Source organism: Tiliqua scincoides, chromosome 2, assembly GCF_035046505.1.
Source record: "Tiliqua scincoides isolate rTilSci1 chromosome 2, rTilSci1.hap2, whole genome shotgun sequence".
Classification (NCBI taxonomy): domain Eukaryota; kingdom Metazoa; phylum Chordata; class Lepidosauria; order Squamata; family Scincidae; genus Tiliqua; species Tiliqua scincoides.
In genome coordinates, this window is record NC_089822.1 from 200,886,210 (window position 1) to 200,914,054 (window position 27,845).

Sequence of the window (27,845 nt, forward strand, 5' to 3'; positions counted from 1 at the left end):
CGAGCCTGGCCTTCTCGCGGCATCTCGGCGTTCTGGGTGGAGCTGGAGATCTCGCGGGCGGCGACGCTGGGATAAGATGGCGGACGAGGAGGGTAGCAACGGGGACGCTTCAGCCTTGCCGGTTGGGAAGGAGGCAGGTGAGGTTGGGCTGCTTTGGCGCCTGCCCTTCTGGGGGAAGCCTCCCGCCTCCCGGCCCCTCTGGCGCCTCCCCTGCCCGTGGACCGCGGCGGGCGAGGAGGGGGTCTGGGGCTCCCGCCCACCCGATGGAGGCCGGGCCCCTCCGCCGCGCAGTGGGAGGAGCGCCTCCCCCTCCTCTCGCCCGAGCCCCGTTGAAGAAATCCGGCAGCACTGTGGGCTCCTCCTCGGCGCTGCTTCGGTGGCAGCATCCTGGCCACCCTTACCTGGGAGTAAGCCCCACTGGCTAGAATGCGGCTTACTTCTGAGTAGACCTGCCTAGGATGGGGCTCTCAAGCTGCGATCCTAGCTACCCTTACCTGGGAGTAAGCCCCACTGGCTAGAATGGAGCTTGCTTCTGAGTAGACCTGCCTAGGATGGGGCTCTCAGGCTGCGATCCTAGCCACCCTTACCTGGGAGTAAGCCCCACTGGCTAGAATGGGGCTTGCTTCTGAGTAGACCTGCCTAGGATGGGGCTCTCAGGCTGCGATCCTAGCCACCCTTACCTGGGTGTAAGCCCCACTGGCTAGAATGGGGCTTGCTTCTGAGTAGACCTGCCTAGGATGGGGCTTTCAGGCTGCGATTCTAGCCACCCTTACCTGGGTGTAAGCCCCACTGGCTAGAATGGGGCTTGCTTCTGAGTAGACATGTGTAGGATTGGGCTCTTGTTCCCTCCCAGCCCCATTCCAGTGGGGAATGACCCTGTTCGGTTGTTACAGCAGAAGCAGAAAGGAGTTCTGTGGTCCCTTGAAGACCATTTACAACCAAATTCTGTGCATACCTACTCAGAAGTAAGTTCCATTGTGCAGTGAGGCTTACTTCCAGGAAAGTATGGATAAGATTGCAGCCCCATTGTGGCATAAGATTTGGTCAACCTGGAGCTTCTACATCGTGTATCTGATGAAGAGGGCTTTAGTGATTGTGTGCCACAATAAATCTCTTGTGCTCTCTTTCTCAGCACTCACTCAAGCTAATAAAAGTCTGTGGCTGGCCTTTTGTCCTCTTGCTAGATTTACAGAGAAAATCAAATAACTAATGGCTCCCTGTCCCAAAGGGGATCACAATTGAGGAAGATGCAAAATAACACCAGCAAATTGTCACTAGAAAAGATGCTATGCTGGGGTGAGGAGGGCCAGTTACTCTCCCCCTACTAAATAAAAAAGGAGCACCCACTTGAAAAAGTGCTTCTTACCCAGTTAGCAGGGGTATTCCCTCAAATGTGTTTATTCTGTAGTTGTCATTTTTTAATCATTGCTATGGAGCATCTGAACTTTCCCTTTATCCCTCTGGCATAGCATGGAATCCCCAAGTTCATCTGTGCTCTTCCTCACCCCAGTGATATACAATTGAAAGCGTGGGGCTGTTAGCTGTCTTTCACCTGCAGTTTACGGATAGGGCTGGGTTTTAATCTATTCTAGACTATTTGGCATGAGGATTGAAAATGCATGCTGCTTCCTACTCCTGCAGGAAAAATATCACTATGTCCAAGTGAAACCTCACTGTGTTGCCCAATTTCTAATGTCTCAAGCTACCTCCAAGCTAGTTACCTCTGTGATTATCTAAATGTCATTCCCATCTGGCACAGAGTGACAGTAAATTATTCTTATATCGTGGGAGTTGCATAAGGGGTTCAATCTCAGATGAGTGAGTTCTGAAAACATTCTGCAAAGTAGCTACTGATGTGCTGCAGTACTTTTCTTCTGCCTTCTGCAGCTATAGTTAGATGTATTCCAAGTAAATATATTTTATTATGCCGCCCAAGTTTGACATTTGTGCAAAGAATGAGATGGCATGAAAGAATAAAAACCAACAGACATGAAATTTGGAGGTTAGGTGAACATATGTGGGTGTGTAACAAGCACGTAAAGCGGGAAGGAAACAGCTCTTCAGGGTTGCTGTTTTCATGCTAATTCTCATTGACCACTGAAAGTTTGATTCTTTGTTTAGTTGGACATGCCAGAATACAACTTGGAAGTTGTATTAAATACCCCAAAGATGTCTTGTGCCCCCCACCTGCTGTAAAAGGAATTTCTAACTCCAGGTAGGCTGTTCAACAAGTGCATAAGAAGATGGGTGACAAGAATAAGGAGGCAACAGGCAGGAGAAACCACATCTGCCTCAGAAAACTTATAGGAACACTGCAAATTTCTAGGCTCCCAAGCTTTTTGCTCTTGCATTACAAGTGCATTCTCTGGATGTACAGTTAAGCGATTCCTGTCCAACATTGCGTATACACAACAGGGACCAAATGTGTACACTTGTGGGCTGGGCAAAAATGGATTAACACGGGCTGCACAACACGCACACCCCTATTTGTAGGGCAGATGTTGATTCTGTGAAACAGCTGATGCCGACTGCAGTTCTACAAAGATATGGAGGTTGAGAAACTTTCCTTACAGCCAAGTCCCATTGAACTGTAAGTTTTGTTTTTAGTCAGTATTTATGTGTATTGTACAATCACAAATGGGTTTTTCCACAGTATGAGAGGAACTTCTAGGCCAGGGGTGTCAAACATAAGGCCTGGGAAATGGATGCTGCCCCCAAAAGCTCTTTATTTGGCCCTCTGGTTCTTCCAGTACCACCATCAACTGCTCTCAGCTGCTGAGCTGTGCTGAGGTGTCACTGCTGAAAGGGCACCCCACATTATAATTGAGCTGTCCCATATCTTGAAAATATTATCAAGATTTGCATATTTTCGGTTCTTGTCATTTGCAGTCATGAGTTCCTAAGTTTCAAAAGTACTTATTTCTGGTCATGACCTACTTAATGACATCAGTTCCTGCTTTAAGATGTCACTCTTGGCCCTCAGCAAGCATGAATGCTATTCAGCCATTGGCCCATTGTATGAAATGAGTTTGACACCGCTGTTCTAGGCATTAAAACTAAGATTTAATGCAGCATTCTTGCTCATATTCATGAGTTTGCTTTTGCTGTAACTTTGTGGAAGCTTTTCTTTCCTGTAGGAAAGGTTGAACATTAGTATCTGTGTAGCCATTATAAAATAACATTGTGGGTTTTTTTAAGCATTGTTGAAGTTTAAATGAATAAACGTATCATTTCTGTTCTGCTGCTAATGAATACAGCTGTGACAGTGAGTCCCATCTCATTTGAAGCTTGCTGCCGTTTGTTTAGTTGCTCTGTGTATGACCAGGCTGCAGAAAATAGTTTGTGCTGTTCACACTTACACATTAGGAAATACAACTTCTCCTGTAAACTTTTTTAATGGCCACATGAAAATATCTCCAGTGTGATTTTATTTAACTTTTCAAGACTTATATCTCTTACAAGTGTTTTCATTACATTATGCTAGAGTCCAAGCCAGTTCATGCTATTACTGTACTTTTTCCAGCAGCTGCACTCACAGAAATAGCTGCACATAACACCCAGTTAATGTGAACCTGTTTCCATGTGGTCATGTCCATATGTGCATAGAAAAAAATTTTTTAGTGTGAAATGGCCCTTTGGGGCAAATATTGGCTTACATTGCAGGTTGGAGAACAGAAGAAGAACTAAATGTTCACATTCTATCAATAGAAGATATCTTCCTCTCAATTTATGCAAATTGCATTCCTAAAAATCCATTCTCTTTCTTTTAATTAATTGAATCACTAAACTTGAAATCTGTGGTTATGCTGATACCATACAAATACGTACTGCCTAGACCAGGGGTGTCCAAAGTTTCTGTGTGTCGGGGGCCGGGGAAAAAAAGAATTAATTTATATTTAAAATTTGAATAAACTTACATAAGTTTACATAAATGAATATATTAAAGATGAACTTATATGAATGAATGAAGGTCTTGCAATAGCTCAAGGCCTATAAAAGGCCTTGCACAAAGCAAGGCTGGTCTTTCCTTTGCTACCGCTACTGCATCACAGATGTGAAACAACAAGCAGTGAAGGGAGCCCTCATCCCACAGCTCACGCGAGAGGTCAAATAGTCTCCCTCAAACTGAGAGCAGTTGCGTCGGGCCAGTGTGGGCTCCAACAAATCTCCGGAGGGCCAGAGGTTCATTGGAGACTGGGGGCTCCCTGAGGGCCGCATTGAGAGGCTTCGAGGGCCACAAGTGACCCCAGGTCCGGGGTTTGGGCACCCCTGGCCTAGACTGTAGCCATGGGGACTTGAAGTTGGAGGTGAACCTCCCTATGAAGCAGTAGTTATTGGAGATCTAGGGGCTTACTGGCCCTCCATTCAATTTCTAGATATCTGTGTAAGGATGGGTAATCAAATTTCTATTTGTACTGTACATGTTTAGTACTAGTTTGGTACTATACAATATGTGAATTCATACCGTGTAAAGGTGCAGTGGGACCACCTCAAATTTTTCAGTAACTTCTTGGTCAAAGCCCCTTCTTCAGACAACTTAAAGTGTAATGTAAGCCTGCATAATCCTGTTTTTCTGTAGATCAGGTAGTTCAGCCTAAGCATGAGAACTGCAAGCTGAGGCATCAACCTTTGACTGGATTATCTTTTTGATAGCTTCTAAAAGTGTGTGTGTGTGTGTGTGTGTGTGTGTGTGTGTGAGAGAGAGAGAGAGAGAGAGAGAGAGAGAGAGATGAACACTTGCTGTAGAATTAAATCTGAGGGCAAAAATCAAGACCTGTTATCTATTCTTCTGAAAAGGACATTTCATGTTCTCTTTGTTTTGTTCTCTTTTTTAAATTTTTCCATTAAGCCGTTGGTAATGGTATTTGTAAATGATGGTATGACCCACCTTAAGCCATTTTAAATGGAAACTTGGGGTGTTAATATTTTAACTAATTTCATAAATAGAGGATAAATAGACAAACACAACTTTGGAGGAGGTTTGATCTAATTTGTATTCAAGAACCATTATTATTATTAGCAACAAATGTATTTATATACCACTTTTCAACAATGTCAAATATATACTGTATAGCAGTACCACATCTTGTTATAATCTTGTAAACAGAAGTGTTTGATAAAACAGTGGTTGTAAAGCTAGGAAACAAAACTCACTGCATTTTTATTAAAGTATACGAAGATTTTCATCTGCATTACCTTGCTTCTCCTGTACTCTGATCCTAAATATGCAGTGCCATGATATATCTTGTGAAATGCTGGTGCATTAGCAGAAACCCGCTTTTCTAAACACGTGTTTGTTAATGCAGTATCTTTTTGTTAAACTTTTGCACGTATTGTACAATTGTTTGTGCTAGAATGTATGTAAAATAAATCTATTTTCACATGCAACTGCTTTTGCATATTATGTTACTTTATATCACTGTGAAGTTGGAAAAAGTCAAACGATTCTTTAGGCTATAGTCCTAAACATGTATAGCAGTGACTCTCAAACTTTTAGCATGGGGACCCACTTTTTAGAATGAGAATCTGCCATGACCCACCGGACGTAATGTAATGACTGAAAGCGACCATCAATGGAAGAGTTTTAACAATCCTACCCATACTTACTCAGTAGTAAGTTCCACTTACTGTCATTGTTAAAAGCATATAGAGGTGTGTGCCATTTAACAACGGGATACATTCTCTTATCCCCGTTGTTATGCAATTAGGTCATTAAGTGAACTTTCAGTCAAATCTATTGCCTTTGTTGTGTAAAGGGACACTCCCTGCTATACACTAGCTGGCTGCACAGGCTACTGGAGATAGATTGCCTCTTCTTTGCATTCAGAGCCTCTCTGTTGTGTAAACAGACACTCTGCTACAGGCTATGGGAGATGCAATTGCCTCATTAAGAGCATCTTTATTGTGCTTTGACCACTACCATATATGCGGTCTGTCGTTAAGCAAACGGATGTTAAGCGGCACATGCCTGTACACAGTAGCCTGTTGAAAGTACAGATCTGTAACATTTCCCCAAATGCAGTCACATATCATGGTACCATCATCTAAAATATTGAAATGAATGAACATCCACCTGAAATTGACCTGCGACTCACCTAGTGGATCCGGAGCCACAGTTTGAGAAACACTGATGTATAGGACCCTGCTAACTGGGTGAAGAGGCACTTTTCAAGTGGCATTCCTCTTATATTTAGCAGGGGAAGAGTAACTGGCCCTCCTCATCCTAGCACAGTGTCTTTTCTAGTGGCTGTTGCTGGTGTTCTTTTGCATCCTTTTAGATTGTGAACCCTTGGGGACAGGGAGCCATTTAGTTATTTGTAAAACACTTTGTAAATTTCTTGTTGAAAAGCGGTATATAAATACTGTTGTTGTATACTCAAAAGTCCTATTGAACTCCATGATGTAGACCTCTGAGTAAACCTGCTAGGAATTAGGATATTATTTTTCTCTGTGCCTACATAGGCCTGTCCTGTTAATCTTGCATTAATGCATAACTGTTTGGTTTGTATGTAGCATTGGATAGTGTGTAGAAAGTTCAACAATTTCAGTAAAGTACAAAGAATCTATATTTTATTGAAGCTCATATCATCTAGTATTTTGACTACCATAAAGCAGAATCTTTCATAGAGAGTAACAAGAGCACCCATTAGTGGCTGCTTGTAGAATGACACTAGCCTAGGTCAAGGAGGACCTGCCACAAAAGGTTGCATCCAATAATCCCGAAAACTGATCTTCAGGATAAAGGCTCCAGCAGGCTAACTTTTTCCCCTTCTACTGCCAATGTTCTGATTTCCCTCCCCCCATTTTCTCCTTCAATATCCTGTAGTTTTAGGGGACCACTGAGCATGCTCGGATCTTTTTAGGGGACCACTGAGCATGCTCGGATATGTTTACAAACATATAAAGGCATCACCCTGAATATATAGATATCACATCTTTATTTTGAGTTGCCCCTGTTTTGCTTTCAATCTGAAAAGTATTCAACCACCTGAGTTTGCTGTTGTGAATAGTTACCCAAAGGTTTGAGAACTTAAAAGAGGAAAACAAAAATTTAAGAAATGGGGAAAGCAGCATTTTTGCAAATTGAGAAAAACGAGAGGACACCAAAGGGCAGAAGAGACTTGATTTTCATGAAATGCCCCACTAAACTGTTTAGCACCTGATGCAATAAGCTCCTCTTCAGAGGCAAAAGGAGTCATTTGATCAAAAACTGAGAAAAATAAATGTTTTATTACTGAAGTCAGATTATACCTGCATAGTTCTCCAGCTAGTTGTGGTTATGTGTGTCAGGGCCTTCTAACTCCAGTAATACCCGTTTTCAGTTTTTAATGAAACTGCTAAACATTCACCTCTAAGGGGGAACTTATTAACTCAAAATGCATCAGGTGTTAATGAGTTCAGTGAAACATTTTATGATGCGTAATTTTTTTATAGACTTTAGAAGATCCTCCTACCTTTCATACAAAAGTGACTGGAATGCCTCTGTATGCACTACATCCTGTGGTGAGGGAGGAAGTCACAGAGGCCTTCAGGTAAGGGAATGTTTGTTCCCTTACCTCAGAGCTGCATTGTCGCTGGAAAGGTGGATAAGTTTGGGTCCTTTGTTACAGGTTTTTTTGCACTTGATTTTTCAAGACGTAGAAGTTGGCAGTCTACAACTGTCTTAATTTAAGAGTATGCATGTAAAGTATCAGAGCTCTGGGTATGCCTTAAAAATAGTAAGTAGAAGACTGGATATGCTTGTGGGTTCAGCAAAGGAGCCATCATTCTTTTCTGCTACCCAGATCTCCAGTGACAGTCTTTCCCATATCAAGTTATTTTTTGCATGCCTTGTTCTGTTTTTACTTGCATTTTTGTGAGGTATCATTTTATCCATTTGGATCAAATAAACAAGCTCAAGCACTGTCCCAGTTGTAGTAAAAGGATTCCTCTTCCAAAGCCTAATTCTAGGGGTGTTACTGTGTTAGGGCCCAATTCTATCCTCTCTCAGCGCCAGCACAGGATGCTGTAAAGGTGCCATAAAGCACATTTACAGCACCCAGAGAGCAAGGAGTGCTAGTGATGGGCCCAGCACTGGGAGACCTACATAGGGGGAGCACTAGTGGTAAGGTATACCACTGAGTAGTACTGCTGGGTTTCTGGGTGGGAGGGGAGGTGTTCTGGGGTGGGGGAAGGGTGGGACCGGCAGAGTCCTGCTCCACCAGATCCTATCCTTCATGTCAGGCTGAAAAACCCAACACAGAGTTCCTCCAGACTCATTACGGCCCTCCAGGACTCATAGCAGCCCTCGCTCAGGGGAAGGGAACAAAAGTCCCCTTCTCCCAAAGATGCCTCTGGCATCCCTCAGCCCCAGTGGGGCTGCTGGATATAGCAGTTGTTATCCTAAGCTGCATAGGATGCAGCACAGGCCATGCAGCCTGCCTGCACCAGTGCACTGAAAATTGGGCTGCCCATGGCATATATTTCATTGGAGCATGAGCAGGTGAATGATAGGTTGGCAACCTTCAGTCTCGAAAGACTATGGTATCGCGCTCTGAAAGGTGGTTCTGGAACAGCGTCTAGTGTGGCTGAAAAGGCCGATTCGGGAGTGACAATCCCTTCCACACTGGGAGCAAGTGCAGTCTGTCCCTGGTCTGTCTCCCTGGCTATGGGCCTTCCTTCTTTGCCTCTTAGCCTCAGACTGTTGGCCAAGTGTCTCTTCAAACTGGGAAAGGCCATGTTGCACAGCCTGCCTCCAAGCGGGCCGCTCAGAGGCCAGGGTTTCCCACTTGTTGAGGTCCACTCCTAAGGCCTTCAGATCCCTCTTGCAGATGTCCTTGTATCGCAGCTGTGGTCTACTTGTAGGGCGCTTTCCTTGCACGAGTTCTACATAGAGCAGATCCTTTGGGATCCGGCCATCATCCATTGTCACAACATGACCGAGCCAACGCAGGCGTCTCTGTTTCAGTAGTGCATACATGCTAGGGATTCCAGCACGTTCCAGGACTGTGTTGTTTGGAACTTTGTCCTGCCAGGTGATGCCGAGAATACGTCGGAGGCAGCGCATGTGGAAAGCATTCAGTTTCCTCTCCTGTTGTGAGTGAAGAGTCCATGACTCGCTGCAGTACAGAAGTGTACTCAGGACGCAAGCTCTGTAGACCTGGATCTTGGTATGTTCCGTCAGCTTCTTGTTGGACCAGACTCTCTTTGTGAGTCTGGAAAACGTGGTAGCTGCTTTACCGATGCGTTTGTTTAGCTCGGTATCGAGAGAAAGAGTGTCGGAGATCGTTGAACCAAGGTACACAAAGTCATGGACAACCTCCAGTTCATGCGCAGAGATTGTAATGCAGGGAGGTGAGTCCACATCCTGAACCATGACCTGTGTTTTCTTCAGGCTGATTGTCAGTCCAAAATCTTGGCAGGCCTTGCTAAAACGATCCATGAGCTGCTGGAGATCTTTGGCAGAGTGGGTAGTGATAGCTGCATCGTCGGCAAAGAGGAAGTCACGCAGACATTTCAGCTGGACTTTGGACTTTGCTCTCAGTCTGGAGAGGTTGAAGAGCTTTCCATCTGATCTGGTCCGGAGATAGATGCCTTCTGTTGTAGTTCCAAAGGCCTGCTTCAGCAGGACAGCGAAGAAGATCCCAAACAAGGTTGGTGCAAGAACACAGCCCTGCTTCACGCCGCTTCGGATGTCAAAGGGGTGTGATGTGGAGCCATCGAAGACAACAGTGCCCTTCATGTCCTTGTGGAAGGATCTGATGATGCTGAGGAGCCTGGGTGGACATCCAATCTTGGGGAGAATCTTGAAGAGGCCATCCCTGCTGACCAGGTCGAAAGCCTTCGTGAGATCTATGAAGGCTATAAAGAGTGGCTGTTGTTGTTCCCTGCATTTCTCCTGCAGTTGTCTAAGGGAGAATACCATATCAGTGGTGGACCTGTTGGCTCGGAATCCACACTGTGATTCTGGATAGACGCTCTCTGCAAGTACCTGGAGCCACTTTAGTGCAACTTGGGCAAACAACTTTCCTACAACGCTAAGGAGAGAGATGCCACGGTAGTTGTTGCAGTCACCCCTGTCGCCTTTGTTCTTGTACAGCGTGATGATGTTTGCAACCCTCATGTCTTGAGGTATTCCACCTTCTCTCCAGCAGAGACAAAGGATTTCATGCAGCTCAGTGATGATGATCTCTTTGCAGCACTTTAGGACTTCAGCAGGGATGCTGTCTTTTCCAGGTGCCTTGCCAAAGGCAAGGGAGTCCAGGGCCACGTGAAGTTCTTCTAGGGTTGGTTCACTGTCAAGCTCCTCCAGCACAGGCAGGCACTCAATGTTGTTCAGCGCTTCTTTGGTGACTACATTTTCTCTGGAATATAGCTCAGAGTAGTGCTGCACCCAGCGTTCCATCTGCTGCGCCCGATCCTGGATGACCTCGCCTGTTGCAGACTTCAGAGGGGCAATTTTCTTCTGTGTTGGACCTAGGGCCTGCTTGATACCATCATACATCCCCTTGATGTTGTCCGTGTCAGCTGCTATCTGTATCTCGGAACAGAGCTGGAGCCAGTAGTCGTTAGCACATCTCCTGGCAGTCTGCTGGACTTTGCTGTGAGCACCTCGGAGAACCTGCAGGTTGCGCTCACTGGGACAGGCCTTGTATGCTGCTTGAGCTCTCCTCTTTTCCTCAATGACTGGTGTCAACTCCTCAGAGTGGGCTTCAAACCAGTCTGCCGCCTTGTTGGTCTTCTTGCCAAATATGGACAAGGCGGTGTTGTAAACGGCATTCTTGAAATGTTCCCATCTGTTGGATGCGTTTGCATCGACTGGGCCTGGAAGAGATTCCTCAAGCGCTCGTGCAAATTCCTCCACTTTTCTCTGATCCCGGGTCTTGCTCGTATCAATGCGAGGTCTTCCTTCCCTTTTCGTGTGATACAGTCGCTTTGTTTGCAGTTTCAGTCTGCTGCACACCAGCGAGTGGTCGGTGTCACAGGCAGCACCCTGATAGCTGCGTGTGATCTTGATGCTGGGAAGGCTGGAGCGTCTGGTGAGAATCAGGTCGAGCTGCTGCCAGTGCTTTGATCTTGGGTGTCTCCAAGAGACTCTATGTTGGGGCTTTGTGTTGAAGAACGTGTTGCTGACACAGAGACTGTGATGACAGCAAAACTCTAGCAGGCGTTGGCCATTTTCGTTCATCTTCCCAGTGCCGAACTGACCTAAGCAAGTGGGCCACGAACTGTTATCAGCACCAACTCTAGCATTGAAGTCGCAGAGGATGAACAATGGCTCTTTTACGGGGATCTTCTTGATAAAGGTCATCATAAAATTTGTCTTTGGCTTCTGCTGGAGACGACAGAGTCGGTGCATAAGCACCGATGAGAGTGACAGGTCCTGCTGATGACTGGAGCTGCAGGGACAAAATTCTTTCTCTTCCCACAGCAGGTGGGATGATGGATTTCAGCAGGGTATTTCTGACCACAAAGCCAACACCATGTTCCCTGGTTTCGTTTGGTGGTTTTCCCTGCCAGAAAAATGAGAAATTTAGCTCCTTGACAGATCCGGAATCTGGCAGCCTTGTCTCTTGAAGGGCGACGATGTCCATCTGCAGTCTGCTCAGCTCCATGTCGATGACAGCTGTGAATAACAGCTGACAGCAGCTGTTGATAACAGATGACAGCAGGTGAATAAGCTTCTAACTAACTGGGTGTGGCTGATGGTTTTTAGGTCTTGTAGTAATGTTGCCTAAGTACCCAAACTGGTACACATGTTTGCTTCAAGACTCTAAGATTGTCTCTGTTAGACACTGTTGTGGAGTAGCTATTTTATAAAAGGGAGCTGTCTCTAAGCAGAGGCAGGCCTACCTCCCTGGATTTCAGGAGAGACATATTATTGAACAGAGTGGGTTGTAAGTCATTCAGGATGTGTTGATGTTGGTTTAACTTGGAACTGTACATAACAAATGGTGATCTTTCACTATCTTGAGTGGGCCTGTCCCATAGAGCACTGTTCCCAGGTACCAACTGTGGGCTTGTCAATCAGTTTCTTCACTACCTAGTGAATATTGTGAAAATGCTGGGAGTGTTGAGAATCTTTAAAACCGTAATTATCACTTACAATTCCCAGACAAAAGCATTTTAATCTCAAAAGTGCACTGCTCCTGACCTGAACATCACTATTCTTTAACAAATTCCATGCAATCTCTGAACCGGAAGTAATCAACAGAATTGATTTTATTTATTCAGGAAAACATGAATTTTGATTACAGGTATTAATTCAGAATTTTGTTATCTCTGCAGTTGCAGATAGTCACACTTCTCTTATGTAACTTCAAAGTTTTATGGTACAGTCACAGATCTGCTGAACTTTGTTTATTTCTTGCCATTTGGGACCTTCTGCTTGTGTGGAGTGGTTTTGTTTTTTATTTCTTTGTTTGAACATATTGTTGGCAACTTTCAGTCTCAAAAGACTATGGTATCACGCTCTGAATGGTGGTTCTGGAACAGTGTCTAGTGTGGCTGAAAAGGCCAATTCGGGAGTGACAATCCCTTCCACACTGGGAGCAAGTGTAGTCTGTCCCTAGTCTGTCTCCCTGGCTATGGACCTTCCTTCTTTGCCTCAGTCTGTTGGCCAAGAGTCTCTTCAAACTGGGAGAGGCCATGCTGCACAGCCTGCCTCCAAGCAGGACGCTCAGAGGCCAAGGTTTCCCATTTGTTGAAGTCCATTTCTAAGACCTTCAGATCCCTCTTGCAGATATCTTTATAACAAAGCTGTGGTCTACTAGTAGGGTGCTTTCCCTGCACTAGTTCTCCATAGAGGAGATCCTTTGGGATCCGACCATCGCCCATTCTCATGACATGACCAAGCCAATGCAGGCGTCTCTGTTTCAGCAGCGTATACATGCTACAGATTCCAGCTCGTTCCAGGACTATGTTGTTTGGAACTTTGTCCTGCCAGATGATATCGAGGATGCATCAGAGGTAGCGCATGTGGAAAGCATTCAGCTTCTGTTGTGTGCGAAGAGTCCATGACTCACTGCAGTACAGAAGTGTACTCAAGACACAAGCTCTGTAGACCTGGATCTTGGTATGTTCTGTCTGCTTCTTGTTGGACCACACTCTCTTTGTGAGTTTGGAAAACGTGGTAGCTGCTTTGCTGATGCATTTGTTTAGCTTGGTATCACGAGAAAGAGTGTCATTGAGCCAAGGTACACAAAGTCATGGACAACCTCCAGTTCATGTGCAGAGATTGCAATGCAGGGAGGTGAGTCCACATCCTGATCCATGACCTGTGTTTGCTTCAGACTGATTGTCAGTCCAACGGTTTGGCAGGCCTTGCTAAAACAGTTCATGAGTTGCTGGAGATCTTTGGTGGAGTGGGCGGTGACAGCTGCATCATCGGCAAAGAGGAAGTCATGCAGACATTTCAGCTGGACTTTGCTCTCAGTCTGGAGAGGTTGAAGAGCTTTCCATCTGATCTTGTCCGGAGATATATGCCTTCTGTTGCAGTTCCAAAGGCATGCTTTAGCAGTACAGCAAAGAAAATCCCAAAGGTAGGCACAAGAACACAGCCCTGCTTCAGATGTCAAAGGGGTCTGATGCTGAGCCATCAAAGACTACATGTCCTCGTGGAAAGACCTGATGATGCTAAGGAGCCTGGGTGGACATCCAATCTTGGGGAGAATCTTGAAGAGGCCGTCCCTGCTGACCAGGTCGAAAGCCTTCGTGAGATCTATGAAGGCTATAAAGAGTGGCTGTTGTTGTTCCCTGCATTTCTCCTGCAGCTGTCTAAGGGAGAATACCATATCAGTGGTGGACCTGTTGGCTCGGAATCCACACTGCGATTCTGGATAGATGCTCTCTGCAAGTACCTGGAGCCTCTTTAGTGCAACTCAGGCAAACAGCTTTCCTACAATGCTAAGGAGAGAACTTAGTGAACAAAACTTAGTTCAAAACAAAACTTTGAACTTAGTGGTAACAAAATGGGCTAGTCCCCGAGGCTTCTGCCATAATAAATATGTATGTCCTTAAGGTGTCACAAGCCTCTCTCTCCTCAAGAGTGTCTTCATTCTTTTGCTATTTACACAAATAAATATAATTCAAATGAGGTTCTTTCTGACTTGCCTAATGGCAGTATTTGAAATGCAATTTCTCATGTCAGCATAGTAATTTGCTGGAGTTCATAAAATTAATGTATGAAATGTGCTCTGAAGACAATTGCAGATTAGTCACAGCTGAGAAGATTTCCTGCCCACACAGTTGTATTTTTCTAGCTTGCTTCTTAATCTGTGTGTGTATAGCAGCTTCTTGCTTGTGAGATTATTGACCTAATTACGTTTACATAAGCACATTCCCTGATTGAGCCACTGACCATGACATGACCCATCACTCCTTGATGTTTTGGGGGGCACTAGGTATTGGAGCACTGGAAACTGAAAGCAACTTGTGACATTCTGTGGATCTGTTGCTAATAGACTTCCTTTAACCAATTGACTCTTTAGTTGAAGACTAATGAAAGCATTGGCATTGTATTTAAAATGGACATGGATCAATGCTAGGAAGAAATGTTGACTCTTCCAATGTATTATTCTGTGCTGACTTAACGACATTATTTACAAGGTAAATCACTAATTGAAATTGTTTTACTGTGCAGTGAACTCCTGGAATGTGAATTAGTGGAAGAGTTATTCCTGCTGCCTGCTGTTTCCATAGTGTTGGCTGATCCTTTCTTTAACTGTGCAAAAGAGATGTAAATTATTCAATCATGTAGTTCAATCCTGAAAGAATGTCCTGCAGCATATCAAAGAAACATTAGACATCTTGTTACTTAACTGTGTTACTACAGTGTGATTGATTTTCTTTCTGCAATTCATGTGACTTTTTTCTTACTTGAATGTGAATTAAGTGATTAAAATATAACTTTTCTGTCCTGACTTGCATATATTTACATCCCCATGTTTGGCAAATTAGAATTGTCATTCCAAAGTAGTTGGAGTAGTTCTTGCCAGAAGGTCCATGTTTAGCCATTGTTTGAAATTGGTTATTCCAAAAATCCTGAAAGCTAGGTCCTTGGAAGCCTTCTGCATTCTCATATTGGGTTACTTTGGGTGAGAAAGGCAGTATGGAAATACAGTAAGTAAATAAATAAATGTTTGTGTGCTTGTGTTTTGCAGTGGATCGTCTGATCCAAGAAAACAGCGACATCTTCACAGATACTCACTGCAAAGTGTGTAGTGCTCTGCTCATCTCTGAGTCGCAGAAGCTTGCTCATTACCAGGTATGCTGCAGGCAGAAACTGTTGCTTTAGCAAAGTAGCATTCGAAGTACACTTACACTTACATTGTGTTTCTGTTCCCTTTCTGCAGAGTAAGAAACATGCAAACAAAGTTCGGCGATACATGGCTATCCGTGGTGAGGAGATCAGCCAGAGCAAGAAAATAAAGTTGGAAGCAAAGCAGGTAATGCCAGTCACCTCAGAACTGCAAAAACAGCAAAGGCTCATACTCCTGCTAAGTGGGTAAAAGCCACTTTTTCAAGTGGTGCTCATTTTCTGTTTAGCAGGAGGAGAGTGACTGCAAGTGGGGGACTGGGGCATCCCAGGTGCCGGGCTGGAAAGGGTTGCCACATGAGGCTCAGCCAAGATGGCAGCAGCGGGAGAGGCAGCAGCAGCACTAGTTGTGGTTGCTGCTATGCTCACATCTTTGTGTTTGGCGGCATCATAAACTGGCCGCCATGCCCCTCTCCTCCTCCCATGGAGGTTGGACCAGAACCTCCAGGGGAGGAGGGATCATGGTGGCCATGAAGAAGTCATCAGTGCTACAACCATCTCTTCTTTCAGATTGGTACAGAAGTTTCTCAGTCCAGCCTTTGGTAAGCATGAAAGAGGAGGCCACCTACTCCTCTGGGTGAACCCAGGAGTGATGTGACGTCGCGCAGTGTCACTGCCCCAGAAGCTGCATCCCCCATATATTGGAATAATTCTGATTTGCTCTAGCTTCTTTAGATCAATTCTTTCTATTAGATTGATATTGTATAAAAAGTAAAATGTTAAGATAGCATCATGAGCCGCAATCTGCTTTACTCCCCCTTTTTGTATACAGAATTCTGATCAACTGTTTTAAGAATCATCCCTTTGGTCTGTAACTGCTTTCATTGGTTAGAGTCTGCCTGCATGGTGTGCTGGGGCACACCAGTCAAGAATAGTTATGAAGTTGCAGCAAGGAGTTCCAGTCCAGTTGCGTTACCTGAATTTGGGAAATGTCATTATTACACTTGCCTTCTGCCTCTTCAGAACCAGTAAATTTCTGTGTTCCTTTTTTGCAAACAGCAGAGCAACAATGGAGAAGACAGGAACAAATGCTGTCCTATCTGTAATATGACGTTTTCCTCACCTGTTGTGGCTAACTCCCACTATCTAGGCAAGACCCATGCCAAGAATCTGAAGCTAAAGCAGCAGTCTCCTAAAACAGAAGGTATGATCAGGAAGTTGCAGTGGCCTGTCTCCTAATATAGTTCTGAAAACTTCTGATGAGAATGTTCCAGGTTTCTTCCAACTTCACTGAATAAATATAGAACAATGGTCCTGGTCTCGCTAGTATGTCATAATGAGATAGTTGAAGTTTCACAACTGGAAGTTAACGTGCTGGTATTTTGACCTTGGTGGTAACAAATCCAGAGAGGGACCATAAACCCTGGAAGATAATCTTTTGTTTGTGTGTTTTTGATAGTCTGTTTTTTAGGCTTTTGTTGGCTGCAAACTTGTTTGTGCTTGCATGTAGTGTGAGAACATTCAAATAATAATATAAGAAGAGCCCAGCTGGATCAGGCCAAAGGCCCATCTAGTTTAGCTTCCTGTTACCGTGGCCCACCAAATGCCTCAGGGAGTCCACAAGACAACAAGGTACCTGTTTCCTGTTGCCATTCCCTTGCATCTGGCATTCAGGGTTGACTTCTAAAACCAGGAGGCTGAATATACCCATCATGGCCTGGAACCTGTGATGGATTTTTTCCTCAGTGAATCTGTTTAATTGTCTTTTAAAGGCATCTGGGCCATGTGCCATCACCACATCCTGTAGCAAGAATTTCTACAGATTAGAAATATTCAGAAACACAGAAATATACATGCAGAATAAATTCTCCTAAGTGGGAAGTTCTGATCTAGTGGGAATTTTGTGGTTTGTTCTTGAAATGTGAAATTGTTCCTCTAGCTTTTCTGATTGGTTTGCTTCTGCTTTATCTTTATATTTGGATTAATCTTATAGCAGCTGTACCTGCTCAGAAACAGCCCACTAACCTTCTTTCGACTGCTGTGTCATCTAATGAAGAGAACCAAAGCGCTTCTGACCCAGATAAATTCTGCAGCCTCTGCCATGCCACATTCAATAATCCCTTGATGGCAAAGCAGCACTATGTGGGCAAGAAACACAAAAAGCAGGAGACCAAACTTAAGCTAATGGCGCACTATGGGAGAACACCTGAGGAACCAGCTGCTTCAACAGGTGAGTTCTTCACATCATGGCTTCCAGAGTAGCTAAAGAGCAGGACGGGTGATCGAGATTTACAGAACAGCAACCAGCCTTCCTTATAAAGTGTGTGCAATTTTGTGATGTACTATGAGAAGCAAAGGATTCCTTCCGACAAGCCACCTCCTCATCACTCTATTTACTTTTAGTTAAATTATGTTTAGTGAAGTGGGTATGCCTTGTGCAGATGCAGGAGAGGAGTTGGTCCTCACAAACATGGTGAGAGAAATTGGAAGTAGGCACAAAAATTCAAATTCAGCAGCCAGGACTGCTGGCTTACCAGAAAACTCCAAATATCAGGAAAAGGTCTCTAACTTTGCATTCATACTTCAAAGCAGCAGTTGAGGACTGCGCAGGATCAGTGAATCTTTGAATAAAGGGGCCATAAAATACACCGAAAATGAGGCAAAGTAGCTGGATGAGGAAAATGATGTAATGAACATTCATTATAGTATAATTAGTAATAAAAAAGTAATGATCTGCCTTCTTTTCTGACTCAAGACATCATAAGCCATGTAAATCGAGGTGTCAGTGCCTAAACTTTCCTGATGTAGAAATACAAGTAAGAATTAGAAAATTATAGGAACCAAAATAAGAAAAAAGGATGACATGACTTTAACTGTAAAACAAAAACTTGCTGTAAGAAGCACATACAAACACACACACCCCCCCAAAGTAAGAAAGGACCATTAGGCCCAGCTGAGAACACTAAATGTGGCAAGAATGAAGTTAAGCAGGTGAAGACTTGATCAGCACTCTAGGTGGGAGACCACTGGGATACCTGAATAAGAGCAGGATAGGCACAGGCTGATTAAAAAAAAAATAAGACTCAGACATTTTGTACAATAAATCAGATAAAATGGAAAGAAATATTATGTGTATATATACCACGAACTAGATAGGGGTGGGCAAACATTTGGCAGGAAGACCACATCATCTCTCTAACTGTGTCGGGGCCCAGGGAAAAAAAAAAGAATTAATTTACATTTCAAATTAGAATAAACTTACATAAATTTACATAAATGAACACATTAGAGAAGTTGTATGAATGAATGAATTTTACTCAGCTTTTTTATAATACACATGAGAACTATAATACAGGCATGTAGAACCATATGAGAACTATGAACTGTTTGCCACACACCTCTTGCACAGTGAAAACTTACAGACCAAGCCAGAAACACATGGAGGCATAAGTTGTTCAGAGGCAATGGGGGGGGGGGGGTTTAAAATAATGCCCAGGGAAAAGCAGAAAACACGTGGAGATTATAAAAGGTCTTGCTCTAACTCAGCCCACAGCTCGCTTTTGTCAGTCATGACCGGCAGTTGCGGACCAGCACAGGCTCCAACAGTCTCTGATGGACCAGAGGCTTGTTGGAGATTGGGGGCTCCCTACAGACCAGATTGGGGGTCTCTGAGGGCAGCAAATGGCTTGCAGTCCAGCGTTTGCCCACCCCTGAACTAGGAGAACCCATTATAGTCACAAAATCTTTCTTTTTTTTTTTAATCTTGACAGCAAAGGGGGAGAATTAATTGGAAAACTGTCAGTGCAAAAAACCGCAAGCTGTTCTGGTAAGGAAGCAAGTATTGAAGCTCTCAAACAATGAGAAGGAATGAAAATTTAAAAGCAGCTAAGAAAGAAATTGCAGCAATTGATACATTTGATAAAAGTTTACAACAAAACTCAGGAAAAGGAGTGACCCTTTTGCTGCAATACTTAAAAAAGAGGTAGGCGATGAAACCATAGCAGTGCCCAAAACATACAAATGGGATTCATAGACATCTAAATGGTGGGAACTTAATTGCCACTCAGCTGAAACAGCTTATGACTGCATTTGGATTTGAATTGTCCAAAAGAATAATGCAGTTATGTGAAAGAAGAGAATCAAGATGGGGAACAATTTAAGTAACCTCTTACAAAATAGACTGAAGGAACATATTCATCAGGTGGGTTGGTAAATAAAGTTTCACACTTTGGTGCTCACATATTTCCTAAGCAAGTACAGGTAGGGCCCAGACCCCCACAGATACCAAAATCCATGGATAATCAAATCTGCAGATCACCCCACCTGCTGTCCTCTGAACGTGACCAGAGCCCTTTCTGAGGCCTCCTTGACCCTCAGGAGGCTCTCTAAGGCCTACGGAAGACTGAAAATTGGCACTTCGGTTTTCAGCCTAAAACCAGAAGTGCTGATTTTTTGCCTTCCAGAGGCCTCAGAAGGGCCTCTGAATGCGACCGGACCACAGTTTTGTGCAACTAAACCAAATCTTTGTGTATGTTGATGCTTAGTCCAAAATCTTTGGCAAGTCATATGTATTTTGCAAGTGGGATTTAATTCAGACAGAACATGTAACAGGACTGATCCATAAGTATTCAGAACCAAAGGTGAGAGATCACTTGCATAATGCTTAATGAAATTCAGCTTTTTGTGGAAACCGTGTGTTCATCTGTCATATGAACTACCCCACTAAAGCATGGGACAGTCCTTAAAGGTAAGATGCACAACTGTGCATCTACATTTGGAAGCCCTAAAAAGTTCATTTTGTCAAAACATTATGTCTTATAACAAGATCAGTCTGTTTAAATTACAATGTTTATATTTAATCAGGAAATATTGCACAATGTTACCATCCTGAACACAGACAGTGGGACAACCTCTGGCTGTTTTCAGGCACAGTATCCATTGATTATGCATCACTGCACCAAAAGTCTGGATTCAGACTTTTTGTTGTATGCAAAAGAAAAGAAAATTATTCATCTTTGAAGGGAAGATATTTTTACTGGTTTCAAATTACCTCTATAATAGATTTTAAAATAATATTGTCTTGTGTACATATTCTTGCTTCAGGCAATGGGTGCAAATTACATCATTTCTATAGATGAAGTATCTGAAATTTAGGCATTTCAACAGATTTGGAAGAACTCACCCTTTACAAATATGTTACAGATTATATAATTCATAATCTGTATGGAGACATTGATCCACAAGCAATATGTATGAAAGCTGAAAAGTATAGTAGAAGATTCTGAAAATGTCACCAAATGAAGTGAATCTTTATAAGGCCCGTTATATAACAATTGTTGTCTTCCATTTGTATCCACGACTGGAAGAGTAAATTTGTTTTAGATATGGTACTACAGACTTGGCTTTAAAAAATAACAAAAATATCAGTGGTCATGTTAACAGCATGGTTCAGAATTAACAAAACGCAGTAAGTGGGCAAAGATAGAAGTCCTAGGGTTGGAAGGTAGTTATGCAAGATTGACAGATTACTATGCCCAGAATTGGCCAATCATTATAAGTAAAAAAAAAAAACCCTGCTAATTGGGTAAGAGGCACTTTTTCACATGGGTGCTCCTTTTTTAGCAGGGGGAGAGTAACTGGCCCATGTCACCCCAGCAGTGTCTGTTCTGGTGGCTGTCTGCTGGTATTCTTTTGCATCTTTTTAGATTGTGAGCCCTTTTGGGACAGGGAGCCATTTAGTTATTTGATTTTTCTCTGTAAACCGCTTTGTGAACTTTTAGTTGAAAAGCGGTATATAAATACTAATACTAATAATAATAATAAAAAGACAAGGAAAAACAGATAGGACAGAAGTAGAACAAAACAAATACTAAGAAATGTTGCTTCATGTTTCAATGCAAAAGTGTTTGAACGTGTGTGTGTGTGTGTAAATGAAATTAATAACATGAGAACTTTAATAACATGCAATGAGTCAGCTGTATGAAACACTTCAGGAGGCAACAATAAGTGAGGTCTAGAGAAGCCTTCAGAAAAAGTAGCATCTTTCCAAACTGCCTTTCCAATTAAGGCATTTATTTGTATATCCATGCATTTATTTGAGCAGCCATGAAATGGAGCTGAATGGCTGGAAAATCTAAATATTATTGAAAAATACTGTCTGGCAAGACAGTTTTGACTCTGGACTTAAGTAATAGGTAAAGTGTTACAATTTGATTTAACTATCGGAAGAACAAGTAGCACAAGCAGCTGTACCAGTTGGACTGATAAAAATTCAAACAGTTAGAAAATAATTGAGGAAGTTTTTCATGCAATTAGTGTAAAACAATGATTTTTAATTAATTCAATGAAACAGTGAAGCAAAAGCTGGTTTTCTGGAGCTATGAAGAAACCTTGGTTGCAAATATCAATAAGGGGGAAATACATTGCTTAGCTTGTACAAAAATTGCAGCAGTGTTAAGAGGAGGAATTGGTATGAATTCTTCCTTATGCTGATAGTACAGCGTTTTTCAAAATGTGGGTCAGGACTCACAAGGTGGGTCACAAGCCAGTTTCACATGGGTCACATATTAGCTAGCTGAGCTGCCAGTGAAAATACAGGCTGTAGAGTTGCTGGGCAGGAGAGGGCTCCTGGTGGGAGAGAGACATAGTGCTTTGCCCTGAATAGGTGGGAAGATGGGATGCCGGATAGGGGGGAGGGTTATGTGGTTTTAGATCCAAGTCTGTGTTCTGTTTTGACATACAAGCTGAAATGCTTGAATTCCAAGCTATTCAAAATAGCTGCACAAGCATGCTGTGTAATGGGACCTTTGGCTGACCTTGGCTTAGGTTTGAAGTCTAAATTGATGATGTCACGTCTGGCCATGACATCACTTCCTGGTTAATGACATCACTTCTGGTGGGTCCTGATAGATTATCATTCTAAAAAGTGGGTCCCGGTGCTGTAAGGTTTGAGAACCACTGTGATAATAAGTTCTGTTTCATTGTTCTGTTCACCTTTTCCTGTAGTGTGGCATCCACATGGGTGCAGTATTTTCATGAAAGCTCCACTGTTTTCCTTGTCTTAAATGCTGTGTTCACTGATCTCACAAATGATCTAGCAGATGCATGTCTCTTTACTGTAATGCAGTGGTTCTCAAACTTTCTGGGAGAGTTTGAGCCGCAGTAAGTCTTTGCAGGGATGGGGGGAGGCAGCAACACAAACCCCAGGATCACGTTGCTAAGGGGGCTGCAGGGGCTGGCATGTACTTACCAGTTGCTGCTGCAGCCTCCCAGGGGTGCGGGGAGCCTTGCACAACTGTCTGCAGGGCTCCGCAGCCTCCAGAAAGTGAAAGCAGCGCGATCGTGCTCCGCCTCTGCAAAACCGGAAGTGGAGCACTATCACTCTGCTTTCACTTTCTAAGAAATGGGGATCCCTGTGGAGGCTTGCGGAGGGCTCCCTGCACCCCCAGGTGGCTGCTGCAGGGACTGGTAAGTACATGCCAGTCCCTGCAGCCCCCTTAGCAACATGATCCTGGGGATTGCATTGCTTCCTCCCCCCTGTCCCCGCCCCTTAAGGTGGCAGGGGCCAGGGCCCTCAAGCTGGGGTGTCGCAGTACTCTAGTTTGAGAAACCCTACTGTAATGTGTATACAGAGTCATACATTTTGATTATACTGCACAAACTCTCTAGCAAAACTTGAATACAACGTGTTCTTGCAAAAGAAGATGGCATAAATTATTATACAGTGCATGACTTCTAACAGGTGATTTGCACAATATAACGTTGCAGTTTGGAACACACTCAGACTGCAACTCTAAGATTGTGCTGGGCCAGTGCAAGGAATTTGCACCAGCCCGAGGGGGTCGCAAATGTGCCGTAAAGCACGTTTGCGCCTCCTCAGAAGTCAGCCGTGCCGGTGACAGAGGTGCACCGGCCTGTGGAGGCCAGATCCAGCCTCCATGGCAACAGAGGAAGGTGTGTTCGCGCTAGCTTTGCTTGGCCAGTGTGGGGAGAGTGGGGAGGAGGTGTTCTGGGGTATAGGGAGGGTGGACAACGGGCAGACGAGCCCATGGGTGGGCAGGGAGTAAGCGGCAGTGGGGCCAAGTCCTGGCAGTTATCCAGGATCCTGACCCTGTTCTCAGGCAGCCCAAGGCAGCTCCAGGCTGCTCGAACCTCTTTAGGTGGTACAGATTTAAGTAGGTCTATTGGGGCTACAGTGGCTCTCCCTGGGGTAAGGAGAAGTGATTCCCCTTGTCCCATGTTGCACTGCTTTAAGCCCCAAACTCACGCTGGATACGGGGCAGGTCTACCAGTCTCCCCATTCCAGTGCAAGTTAGGATTGCACTGTCAGTGTGTTTGTGTTGCCTTCCATTTGGTAGTTTTTCAGAATTTTAGGTTTGTAAATCTTTTCCTCTGTTGCACTTAGGATCTGAGGAAAAAAGACAAATAACGGAAACAGTGCTGCAGTTTGCCTTACTAGGGAAAATATATCTATGGGCGCAATCCTAACCCCTTACGTCAGTAATTTCCAGCACTGGCATAGCAATGCCAATGGGACATGTGCTGCATCCTGCAGTTGGGTGTCACTCACAGAGGCCTCCACAAAGTAAGGGAATGTTTGTTCCCTTACCTCAGAGCTGCATTGCCCTTATGTCGGTGCTGGAAAGCACCAACATAAGGGGTTAGGATCACGCCCTATATGTTTCAGGGACTGGTGGGAGCACTTAGATCCAGAAAACAGCATGGGGAAGAAGAGTTATATTGCCAGCACTGTTGCCCCTAAAGTGGAACCCTCAGTACCTCTGTTTAGCTGCTTATCGATCCCCTATATTTTGTGTAGCTTGACTCTGAGTGGATTATTATAGGAATTGTTTCAGGAGATGTTGGTGAGGTGGCCTATGCTTTTGACTTAAGACTCTTCAGCATATGAGATCAAAGTGGCAGTGTCAATGAGTTGCATATTTCTGACCAGATGAAAGCTTGACAGTGTTCTGTTATCTCCTTTAGCATAATTGCCATGTCTTCTACATGGCAACTGTTAACTAGCATTCAGAATTGACTATTGTGCTTATTTTTGTGTTTCCTTTCCACTAATTTGGTGTTCTGATCTGTTTGCTCTGTCTGTTTCAGCTGGGAAAGGATATCCCTGCAACACCTGTAATATAGTATTGAACTCCATAGAGCAGTACCAAGCTCACATCAGTGGCTTCAAACATAAGAACCAGTAAGTGTTTAAATGTTCTGCTGTCTATTGTGTAATCTGCTGCTGAATGCAAAGCACTATTCCACACCCTGATTTGTAACCCAGACTTCTAGGAATTTATACTCTTGGCTTACCTTGAGTAAGCTACCTTGAGTAAGCTCAGTTCCAGTGTGTTAAATATCTGTTTTGTTAGTTATGAACCAAAGTCATAAGCATTTGGAGGAAGGGTGAAGTTTATGACGCACTGCAGAGTTTCTAAATGATGTCGTTTGATCTGCCTTCAATGTATTGCTTCAGTCTAGCAGCTGTAGCCTCTTCAGTATGGATGTTGTCCTGTTAGCATATTTGCATGCTGCTGACAAGAGGTCATCAGCCTCTTGACTCTTCTGTTAGCACGCCTCTGAGTTGTATTCACACTATATGCCACCCAAACTAACGTTTTAAATTTGTGCAAAGTTCGCACTGCAACTGCAGAAACTTTAAATATTGTAATTGTATTGTAATGACACTGTTGTAATACTGTACTGGCTTTCTTGGAGAACTCCATAGAAGCATATGGACTTTTCATATAGCGTTTGCTGCTCATTGTTGTGTGCCCAACAATCTTTGGGGCTTTCACTCTCCTCCTCACCAGCAGCAAGTTCTTCTGCACTTTCACCTGAAGCCCTGCTTGTGAGAGAGAAAATTCCTCCTCTGTTTTCTGGGGCAAAAGGGAGGTATGTTTTTCCATCTAGTTGCGTTTTTTAAGAAAGTAGTACTTTGCTCCTGCTTCTTGCAAAAACACAACCAGAGGAGAGGATGCCTCCTCCCTGAATGAACTGGGGGGAGGAAGGGAAGGGTTTCTCTGTGTTCATTGGGTTTGTGCAGGTAGCAGATAAGAGGTGCTACAGAAGAGAAATAGGTGGTTTCCCTCCTTCTCATCTCCTGCCTTCTTGGTAGAGGAGAAAATGAGTAGCTTTCTCCCCTTCTCCCTAGGGGTTTTGCAGGAGGTGGCACTAGCAGCAGATGCAGAGCACAAGGGAAACACACAGACTGCCTGCAGCCTCTTCCTGGTTGCTCCAAGGCTCCACCCTTCCTCAAATGTCACTCCAGAAAGCATTGTGACCAGGAAGAAAATGCATCACAATGCATTCTGGGGCGAAATTGGGGGAAGGGAGAAGCTTCAGAGCAACCAGGAAGAGGCTGCAGGCAGCTCAGAAGGCTTTCAGCAGTTCTGAAAACACAGTGGTTTCACTGCACTACGATAGGAAAAGCTATTTTAACATTTCCTTCACTTTCCCTATCTTTTTAAAGGACCTGGTATCCTCAGGGTGGGGTTTCAGAACAGAACCCCTGAAAATACTGGAGCATGCCTGTACAGGGGAGGGGGAGGCCCCTGTATCTGCAGGTATCATGTCCATGAATTCACTTATCTGCAGATCAGGTCCACGGGGCCCCCAACACACACCACTTCCGAAGCCCAGCAGAGGCCATGCACATCCGTCCGTAGCCTCTGCCTGGCTCAGACGGAGTGAAAAACCATCACTTTCTGGGTTTTTTTAACCTGGAGGTGACATTTTTTCATTCTAGGGCTCAGTCTGAGCCCAGCAGGGGCCACAGATGGACGCTCACGCCTCTGCTGGGCTCAGAGGACCCTTCAGAGGTGAGGGAGTGGAGTTCCCCTCTGCTCCAGAGGTTGGGAGGGCGTTCACCTCTATCTGTGGTTTCACTTAATTGTGGGGAGTTCCAGAACAAAACTGCAGATACGGGAGCACAACTGTATTCTTCGACAAATCAGCAGGTTTTTCTATTAATCTTTTTTGGGGCTATTCAGTTTGCTAAGAGATCATCACGTGCTAGATTCCGGTGGCAACCTTGCAGTCTGCCACATCAGTAGAAGTATAGAATACTCTTGGCTTGCTGCTGAGTTCTGCTTGCCACATGTGCTAAATGGTGCCTCACTTCATGCAGCAAGCATAAGTTTCCTGGCTGTAGCACCATCTGAGCTGCAAATGACGTTTTCTGCCAAAAGTTGGCAGTACTGCATTGTTGGGTATTATAATCCCATTAATTTTAAGCAGAAAAACTCACTCATAAAACAATTATCTTACATTATGTGTGAGTGCATCTACAGATTTTGATGTGCTACAGTTGTGGCTGTTGGAAGTTTCCTGTTTCCACCACACACTTGGAAGAGTGACTCATTGTGATGGAGGAAAGGGTGGTTCCTCCACACACCCCCAAAAGACCTCAAGTTTTGCATAGTGTTGGTCTAGTTGTTGTTTGGGGTTCCCAATAGATAAATGTTCACTTTCTTTCTATAAAACTAGAATGATCAGTCTTGAAGCAATTTGAATCATCTACTCTGTCTTTTCCCTAACACAAACTACAGGATACCAGGAGCAGTGCCCATCACAGGACGATACCAGAAGCAGCAGTATACACGAGAGGAGACAACAGGCCCTGATGGCTACAGCTATTTCAGCCAAGACCTCTAAAGCAAGCTCCAGCACTGTCTTTGGATTGTCAGCAGCCCCAAAATGAACATCTTTTATCAGCCCACTGTGGTTTCATTGTTTCTCTGGCTAAATGAAACCGTCGTGTCTTGCAGTACACAGGTTTAGCTGATTCAGAATTAACTATTGGCTAAAGGATATAGATGGGACAGATTTACTAGTTGGAATTTGCTCAATCCTTTAGAATAGTTTTCATTGCGTAACCTCTTGCTATAATGGCTGATGGATGGGGGGGATCTTGTGCATGGCACAAGCAAAGCTTGACATCTGCTGGTGTTCTGTCTCAAGCCCATCCTTTTCCTCTGCCCAGAAGAAGCAGAAGGAAGTTCTGCACCCAGCCAGATGAGATTGACCTTTGGGGGGAATAAGCTCTTGATTCTTCATAACACAGTACTTGTTAAATGTGAGGTGTGGAATGGGTGTCATTGGACAAACTGACTCTCCTACCCTTGTCTAGAATGGGGAGGTATATTGGTGTGTTTGCCTTGCCCCTTCCCTAATTGGATTTGTGTGCAGAGTTTCTTAGGTCACCAATTTACCATTTGCATCCTTGTTGTAGTTCTGCAGACGTTTGTTCTGGAGCATCTGGTGATCTGTTTAATAAAGTTGTTTCTGTTAATGGTATACACAAACTGCTTCAGAAAGGCAAGCAAGAAGGGCCTGTGCTGAAGCAGCTAGCTTGTCTCTCCAGAAACTTGCCCTTCTGTTTCAATTTCTAGCATTTGTCTTCTAGAAGCATTTAACATTTTAGAACCCTAGCTATGTTCAGGTTTCTGTTGTGTTAAAATGTTCCTTAACTCTGGACGTGGCAATGGCTTTTAACATTTGTTCTTTCTCAGAATCTTAAGGCATTTTAACAAATTTGTACAAAGTGATTAGTAAGACTGAGAGAAACAAGTTTTGACTTTGAGACCAGAAGTAAAATTGGTAGAGT

The 27,845-nt window shown here is 43.9% G+C and overlaps 1 protein-coding gene across 3 annotated transcripts; it reads left to right on the top strand.

The window, feature by feature from the left end:
• Positions 1–66: 66 nt before the first annotated feature.
• Positions 67–27,530, top strand: ZNF346 (zinc finger protein 346). Of its 3 annotated transcripts, none has more exons than XM_066616934.1 (7): positions 67–137; positions 15,141–15,244; positions 15,333–15,425; positions 16,295–16,439; positions 17,229–17,465; positions 24,344–24,437; positions 26,788–27,530. In XM_066616934.1, the coding sequence occupies exons 1-7, from the start codon at positions 77–79 to the stop codon at positions 26,891–26,893; spliced, it is 840 nt and encodes a 279-aa protein (XP_066473031.1). In that variant the 5' UTR covers positions 67–76; the 3' UTR covers positions 26,894–27,530. The 3 variants fall into 3 exon arrangements, with proteins under 3 accessions (XP_066473031.1, XP_066473033.1, XP_066473032.1); XM_066616936.1 differs by having other exon boundaries at positions 17,232–17,465; XM_066616935.1 differs by having other exon boundaries at positions 16,298–16,439.
• Positions 27,531–27,845: the final 315 nt, after the last annotated feature.